Source organism: Hemiscyllium ocellatum, chromosome 40 (genome assembly GCF_020745735.1).
Source record: "Hemiscyllium ocellatum isolate sHemOce1 chromosome 40, sHemOce1.pat.X.cur, whole genome shotgun sequence".
Taxonomy (NCBI): domain Eukaryota; kingdom Metazoa; phylum Chordata; class Chondrichthyes; order Orectolobiformes; family Hemiscylliidae; genus Hemiscyllium; species Hemiscyllium ocellatum.
In genome coordinates this window covers 2,184,293-2,192,762 of record NC_083440.1, presented here as the reverse complement: position 1 = coordinate 2,192,762, position 8,470 = coordinate 2,184,293, and the positions used below count along the sequence as shown (strand labels likewise).

Sequence of the window (8,470 nt, the reverse complement as noted above, 5' to 3'; positions counted from 1 at the left end):
GTTGGGGCGATTGAGAGTTATAAGGTAGCCAGGAAGGAGCTAAAGAGGGAGCTAAGAGAAGCGAGAAGGGGACATGAAAAGTCTTTAGTTGGTAGGATTAGGGAAAACCCAAAGGCTTTCTATAGGTATGTCAGGAATAAAAGGATGACTAGGGTAGGTATCGGTCCAGTCAAGGATAGTAGTGGGAAGTTGTGTGTGGAGGCGGAGGAGATTGGAGAGACATTAAATCAGTACTTTTCATCAGCATTCACTCAGGAACAGGACACTGTTGCTGATGTGAATATGGAATCACAAATAATTAGAATGGATGCCCTGGAAATATGCAGGGAAGAGGTTCTGGGAATATTGGAAAGGATGAATATAGATAAGTCTCCTGGGCCTGATGGCATTTACCCCAGGATCCTATGGGAAGCTAGGGAGGAGATAGCAGAGCCATTGGCCTGGATTTTTATGTCGTCATTGTCAACGGGAATAGTACCAGAGGACTGGAGGATAGCGAATGTGGTCCCATTGTTCAAGAAAGGGAGTAGGGATAGCCCTAGTAACTATAGGCCAGTGAGTCTGACTTCAGTGGTGGGCAAAGTCTTAGAGAGAATGGTAAGGGATAAGATTTATGAACATCTGGGTAGGAATAACGTGATCAGGGATAGCCAGCATGGTTTTGTGAAGGGCAGGTCATGCCTCACAAACCTTGTTGAGTTCTTTGAGAAGGTGACTAAGGAAGTGGATGAGGGTAAAGCAGTAGATGTTGTGTATATGGATTTTAGTAAGGCGTTCGATAAGGTTCCCCATGGTAGGCTAATGCTAAAACTTCGGAGGTATGGCATTGAGGATACATTAGAGGTTTGGATTAGGAATTGGCTGGCTGGAAGGAGACAGAGGGTAGTAGTTGATGGATTATGTTCATCTTGGAGCGCAGTTACTAGCGGTGTACCACAAGGATCTGTTTTGGGACCATTGCTTTTTGTTATCTTTATAAATGATCTAGAGGAAGGACTTGAAAGCTGGGTAAGCAAGTTTGCGGATGACACAAAAGTCGGTGGAGTTGTGGATAGTGAGGAAGGAAGTGGTAGGTTACAGCGGGATATAGATAAGTTGCAGAGCTGGGCGGAAATGTGGCAAATGGAATTCAATGTAGCTAAGTGCGAAGTCGTTCACTTTGGTAGGAATAACAAGATGATGGATTACTGGGCTAATGGTAGGCTACTTGGTAGTGTGGATGAGCAGAGGGATCTTGGTGTCTATGTACACAGATCTCTGAAAGTTGCCACCCAGGTAAATAGTGCTGTGAGGAAGGCATATGGTGTACTGGGCTTTATTGGTAGAGGAATTGAGTTCCGGAGTCCTGAGGTCATGTTGCAGTTGTATAAGACTCTGGTGAGGCCTCATCTGGAGTATTGTGTGCAGTTTTGGTCACCATACTATAGGAAGGATGTGGAAGCTTTAGAACGAGTGCAGAGGAGGTTTACCAGGATGTTGCCTGGAATGGTAGGAAAATCTTATGAGGAAAGGCTGAGGCACTTGGGGCTGTTCTCATTGGAGAAGAGAAGGTTCAGGGGAGATCTGATAGAAGTGTATAAGATGATTAGGGGTTTAGATAGGGTAGATACTAAGAACCTTTTACCGATGATGGAGTCAGGTGTTACTAGGGGACATAGCTTTAAATTAAGGGGTGGTAGGTATAGGACAGATGTTAGGGGTAGATTCTTCACACAGCGGGTTGTGAGTTCATGGAATGCCCTGCCCGTATCAGTGGTGAACTCTCCTTCTTTATGTTCATTTAAGCGGGCATTGGATAGGCATTTGGAAGTTATTGGGCTAGTATAGGTTAGGTAGGACTCGGTCGGCGCAACATCGAGGGCCGAAGGGCCTGTACTGCGCTGTATCCTTCTATGTTCTATGTTATTGCTCTGAAATGTCAGGGTGGAGATCGCTCATCCATTCACTGAATGAGTCCATCCACCCAGGGCCATTACCCATGATCCTTACTGAGTGGCTATGGTACAGTACACACCTAAAGGCAGAGGTAACCATGGCAACAAGGACATACAGCCCCTCCCGGCCTGGGCAGGGTGACCAGCCTGAGGGCAGTGGTCACACAGAATCACACCACCCTCGGGGACACACTTCAGGGGAACTGAAAGAGGGCGACGTTCACCAATTCATCTTAAAGTGACAACGCCACACAATCTCAATGTACTCTTAAAGGGACAATGTCACCAGAGACTCCCTCAGCACCGACCCTCCGACTGTGCCCACTCCCTCAGCATTGACCCTCCATCAGTACCCACTCCCTCAGCACTGACCCCCCGACAGGGCCCCCTCCCTCAGCACTGACCCCCCGACAGGGCCCCCTCCCTCAGCACTGACCCTCCGACAGTGCCCACTCCCTCAGCACTGACCCTCCGACAGGGCCCACTCCCTCAGCACTGACCCTCCGACAGGGCCCACTCCCTCAGCACTGACCCTCCGACAGGGCGGCACTCCCTCAGCACTGACTCCCCGACAGTGCCCACTCCCGCAGTACTAACCCTCCGACAGTGCCCGCTCCCTCAGCACTGACCCTCCGACAGTGCCCGCTCCCTCAGCACTGACCCTCTGACAGTGCCCACTTCCTCAGCATTGACCCTCCGATAGTGCCCACTTCCTCAGCACTGACCCTCCGACAGTGCCCACACCCTCAGCACTGACCCCCCAGACAGGGCGGCACTCCCTCAGCACTGACCCTCCGACAGTCCCCCTCCCTCAGCACTGACCCTCCGACAGTGCCCATTCCCTCAGCACTCACCCTCCGACAGGGCGGCACTCCCTCAGCACTGACCCTCCGACAGGGCCCACTCCCTCAGCACTGACCCTCCGACAGTGCGGCACTCCCTCAGCACTGACCCTCCGACAGTGCGGCACTCCCTCAGCACTGACCCTCTGCTAGTGCCCACTCCCTCAGCACTGAACTGGGTGTGGGTGTGTGTGTGTGTAGCAGGGTGTGTGTGTGTGGGGGGGGGGGTGTGGGTGCACAGAACTGCTCCTCCTCCCGAGGTCAGTGTCCCTAATGCCCTTCCCATCCCACCCAAAGCCGGAGTGATCCCAGGCTGTGCCCAGTGCTGAGGGGGCTGAGGTACTGACAGCCCCCTGTATGTACCTGTGTCCCTGCCTTCCCTGACTACACTTAGATCAGTGTATTAGATTAGATTAGATTACTAGATTAGATTACTTACAGTGTGGAAACAGGCCCTTCGGCCCAACAAGTCCACACCGACCCGCCGAAGCGCAACCCACCCATACCCCTACATATACCCCTTACCTAACACTATGGGCAATTTAGCATGGCCAATTCACCTGACCCACACATCTTTGGACTGTGGGAGGAAACCGGAGCACCCGGAGGAAACCCACGCAGACACGGGGAGAACGTGCAAACTCCACACAGTCAGTCGCCTGAGGCGGGAATTGAACCCAGGTCCCTGGCGCTGTGAGGCAGCAGTGCTAACCACTGTGCCACCGTGCCGCCCAAAAGTGTCTGTCCCCCAGACAGCTGGAAACTCCAGGGACAGGCTCAGGCCTCCTCTCTCTCTCTCTGCCCTCACCATTCCTCAAAGGAGAAGGTAGGCGCCGGGTGAAGGCAGTGGGTGTGGGCCATGGGGTTAGGGAGTGTCTCTGGGACGTCCCACTCAGACTCTGGTACAAAAGCCAGCAGCAAGTCTTTCTGCATCTCAGACTGAGAGAGAGAGAGAGAGAGATCAGACACACTCACTCTCTCTCCCCCACGCGGGCACCGTCTGTACTGGGGATCTGTTGGGGTTTCACACTCTCTCACCCTCACCGTCCTCACTCTGTGAGACACACACACACACACACAGACACACACACACACACAGACACACACACAGACACACACAGACACACACACACAGACACACACACAGACACACAGACACACAGACAGACAGACACACACACACACAGAGAGACACCCTCCCTCCCTCTCGCTGGGTAATGGATTGTTGCTGCTATAAACAGGCTGTGAAGATGGTGGTTGTTGGAGATGGAGGATGTGGGAAGACCTCTCTGCAGACAGTATTTGCTGAGGGACATTTCCCGGAGGTAAGCTCGTCGTTCAGTCCCCTTTCCCGGGCGCCATCAGAAGCATCTCTGATTAGAACATTCACCCCCCCACCCACCCACCCCCGAAAGCCCCCTGCTCTTTCCTGTAACCCCCCCCATTTTGCGGTTTCTCTGTAAATCTCCTCCCCCCCTCAGCCTCCCTTCCCTCCCCATCTCCCTTCCCCCTCGCCAGTGTGTCTCCAATACCCCGCTCCCCCCCACCTCCCGGGGGGGGGGTACCTGTTACACCCGCTCCCTCCCAGGCAGCACCTTCCCCATCACATTAACACACTGTGTCCCCAATTCCCCCCAGTCCCACCCCCCCTGACTCCTGTTCTCTCCCCGAACCCCTTCAGTCTGGGACTCTCTGGTCACTCACTCGGTGCTGTCCCTCTGAATTAACTCGAGGGAAACTCCCTCATGATTGATTCGAGGTGGTCACTACCTCCACCTGAGGCTGCTCTGCTGCATGGAGAGCCTTCCCAGAGTCTCCCAGCTCCCTCCCCGTCTCTCTCTCTCTCTCTCTCTCTCTCCCCTGTCTCCCCCTCCCCCCGTCTCCCCCTCCCCCCATCTCTCCCTCCACGTTAACTGTCAACCAGAAAATAAATCCTTTCAACATAAAGCTGACCAGATTGACTGGGGGAGCGAGAGAGTGGGGGAGGGAGAGAGTGGGGGGGGAGGGAGAGAGTGGGGGGGAGGGAGAGAGTGGGGGGGAGGGAGAGAGTGGGGGGGAGGGAGAGACTGGGAGCGAGGGAGAGACAGGGGGAGGGAGTGACCGAGGGGGAGGGAGTGACCGGGGGGGAGGGAGAGACTGGGGGAGGGAGAGACTGGGGGGGAGGGAGAGACTGGGGGGGAGGGAGAGACAGGAAGGGGGAGATACAGAGAGAAAGAGAGAGACTGAATGAGTGAGTGAATGAGACAGAGGAGCAGAGAGAGGGACAGGGAGAACGAGAGTCACAGAGAGAGAAGGGGAGAGGGAAGGGGAGAGACAGAGAGAGAGAGTGTGAGTGAGAGTGGGGCAAAGAACAAGGGAGTAAGAGAGTGTGGCTGAGAGAGGGGAGAAGGAGAGAGAGAGTGAGGCAGACAGATAGAGAGAGTGAGAAAGTGACTGAGAGAGGGGAGAAAGATCGAGAGATAGTGAGAGAGTGAGACAGCCAGAGAGGGAGTGAGAGTGAGAGTGTGTGAGTGACAGAGAGAGGGAGGGAGAGGGAGGGAGGGAGTCACAGACAGTCACGATCCTGTCCGCTCTGAGGGACGGGTTACTGACGGAGCTCTACCTTGTGTTTCCCAGACCTACTTCCCCACCGTCTCCGATATATTCTCAGCAAACCTCAGCTGTGGGAGCTTCCTGTTGGACATCACTCTGTGGGATACAGCAGGTCAGTATACAGGCTGCAGTCAGGTACCCGGACGGACTCAGGGGCTGGATGGCCTCCTGCTGTTCCCCCTGTGGGACAGGCTGGGGAAGGGGCTGAATGGCCTGGTGCTGTTCCCCACTGTGGGACAGGCTGGGGGAAGGGGCTGAAGGGCCTGGTGCTGTTCCCCCTGTGGGACAGGCTGGGGGAAGGGGCTGAAGGGCCTGGTGCTGTTCCCCCTGTGGGACAGGCTGGGGGAAGGGGCTGAAGGGCCTGGTGCTGTTCCCCCTGTGGGACAGGCTGGGGGAAGGGGCTGAAGGGCCAGTCCCTGGTGTACGGTCCATGCGGAGTGATCTCTCCGGGTCCCGATGGGGAGGGGAATGGGGAAAGGGGACCGATTCAATCAGCTGGTTTGACACAAGGTCCCCTTTCTCCAACAGGACAACAAGATTATGATAGGCTCCGCCCACTCTGCTACAAAGGAGCCAATGTGGTGCTGGTTTGTTATGATGTCAGCAATCCAATCAGCTTTCAGAATGTGATGAGACGGGTACGTCAAACTTTATCTTTCAAATACTGGAACTGAGGGGCTGAATGGCCTGGTGCTGTTTCCCCTGTGGGACAGGCTGGGGAAGGGGCTGAATGGCCTGGTGCTGTTCCCCCTGTGGGACAGGCTGGGGAAGGGGCTGAATGGCCTTGTCCAGCCCCATGTTACTAACCTGTGTTGTGTCTCTGTGTAATACAGTGGCTGCCTGAGGTCAGACACATCTGTCCCCAGACCCCGGTTATCCTTGTGGCCTGTAAAACTGACCTGAGGATGAACAAGATCTGTCAACGCAACCTGGCCAGGAGGGGAGAAAAGGCCATCACTTTCACCCAGGTACACGCTGCGATGGAGGGGACACACAGCTCATACACGACCCTGCTCCCCCACACACACAGCCCACCCTCCCCACCAAGATAGCCCTCAGGCTGAGGCAACTTGGTGTTCCAGCCTTTGGACAGGACACTGGCCTCGAGAGAGAGAGAGAGAGAGGGGAAATCAGCCAGGGTTCCTGCTCCTGATCACTGCCCAGTGATCCCTGGGTTAGAGAGAGAGAGAGAGAGGGGAAATCAGCCAGGGTTCCTGCTCCTGATCACTGCCCAGTGATCCCTGGGTTAGAGAGAGAGAGAGAGAGAGAGAGGGGAAATCAGCCAGGGTTCCTGCTCCTGATCACTGCCCAGTGATCCCTGGGTTAGAGAGAGAGAGAGGGGGGAAATCAGCCAGGGTTCCTGCTCCTGATCACTGCCCAGTGATCCCTGGGTTAGAGAGAGAGAGGGGAAATCAGCCAGGGTTCCTGCTCCTGATCACTGCCCAGTGATCCCTGGGTTAGAGAGAGATGGGGGGGAAATCAGCCAGGGTTCCTGCTCCTGATCACTGCCCAGTGATCCCTGGGTTAGAGAGAGAGAGGGGGGAAATCAGCCAGGGTTCCTGCTCCTGATCACTGCCCAGTGATCCCTGGGTTAGAGAGAGAGTGGGGGGGTGGATCACCAGCCAGGGTTCCTGCTCCTGATCACTGCCCAGTGATCCCTGGGTTAGAGAGAGAGTCGGGGGGTGGATCACCAGCCAGGGTTCCTGCTCCTGGGGGTGGGGGGGACGGTTGGATTGAGGTGTGTACTGGATTGTGAGATTACCAATGTCCATCTGACTGCTTTCCAGGGACAGACTATGGCTGATCGGATACAGGCGTCCGGCTTTCTAGAATGTTCCGCGAAGCTGGAGGAGAAGGTGTTGGAGACGTTCCGCGAAGCCACTCTGGCAGCTCTGGGAGGATGTAGGAAGACAAGGAAGACTACCATGGGCTGCCGGGTGTCCTAGTGAGGAGAGCAGCTGGGTCCTGGATAGACTCACGGAGAAACCACCTTCCTCCTCCATTGGAGCCCACACTGAGAGGGACCTGGATTGATGGGGCTCACCCTTCAGCTGTCTCCAGGAAAAGCACCGAGGCCCTCTGTAACCGCTAGGCCGGAGCGAGACAGCAGGGGACCTGACTGGATTCCCCATCCCACCCTCCTGTCCGTGTGGACACAAACATCGCAGGCTCCAATTAGGCCGAAGGCTGACTCAGCCTGAAACAGATGGAGCTGCTGCACGGGCACTCAGAGCAGGAAAGGCCCAGGCTCCATTCTTGGCCTGGTGCTGGATTGGCCTGATTCCTCACCGTGACCCCCACCCCCCAGAGCGGCCTGTGAAGAAATGGGAGTCATTCTGAAAGCCGAGGACAACGCGATCCTTCCTGAACTTCCCTTTCTGTATTCATAACTTTGAGTGACTTTATTGTGACGCAGCCCGTTTCTCTGGGAAAGCCTGAAGCCGGCCTGGACTTGAGCTGACCCATTGAACCGATAGGAATGTGTTGAGTTGTAACGCTGTGAGTTCGATGGACGGGTTTGGAATCCATTCGGTCACTGACTGGATCTAATAAAGATGATAATGCAGACGATTCACAGCTTTACTCCCCCATTAATGAGGGTTGGGTGGCAAGGCTTGTATATAAACCTAGCCCATAATATCCACCTCTGACCAATGGGGCCTGGTCCGATTGTCAGAACACAAGATACCGAATCCCGAATCTAGCCTTCTCCCCCTGTACCCTTCTGAATGTACACATCACCCAGTCTTCCAGCATCCAACTCTGCCTTCATACTTTTTGGTCAAACTTCACCTGATATCCCATCAGCCACCTCCTTTCCCAGTTACTCCACACAGGCCTTGCCTCTCAGGGGCAGCACGGTGGCCCAGGGGTTAGCACTGCTGCCTCACAGCGCCCTGAGGGTTCGATTCCAGCCCCGGGGCGACTCTGTGTGTGTGTGTGTGTGTGTGTGGGGTTTGCACACTCTTCCCCGTGTCTGCGTGGGTTTCCTCCGGGTGCTCCGGTTTCATCCCACAGGCCAGAGACGTGCAGCCCCCGCTGGATTGGCCATGATCAAGTCAGAGGGAAATGGCTCTGGGCGGGTTACTCTGCGGAGGGTCG

General features: G+C 55.3%; 1 protein-coding gene across 1 annotated transcript; it reads left to right on the top strand.

Moving 5' to 3' along the window:
• The first annotated feature begins 3,729 nt into the window (after positions 1-3,729).
• On the top strand, positions 3,730-7,927 carry LOC132834562 (rho-related GTP-binding protein RhoF-like). The gene is made up of 5 exons (XM_060853504.1): positions 3,730-4,101; positions 5,393-5,480; positions 5,897-6,006; positions 6,202-6,336; positions 7,156-7,927. The coding sequence occupies exons 1-5, from the start codon at positions 3,994-3,996 to the stop codon at positions 7,312-7,314; spliced, it is 600 nt and encodes a 199-aa protein (XP_060709487.1). The 5' UTR covers positions 3,730-3,993; the 3' UTR covers positions 7,315-7,927.
• Positions 7,928-8,470: the final 543 nt, after the last annotated feature.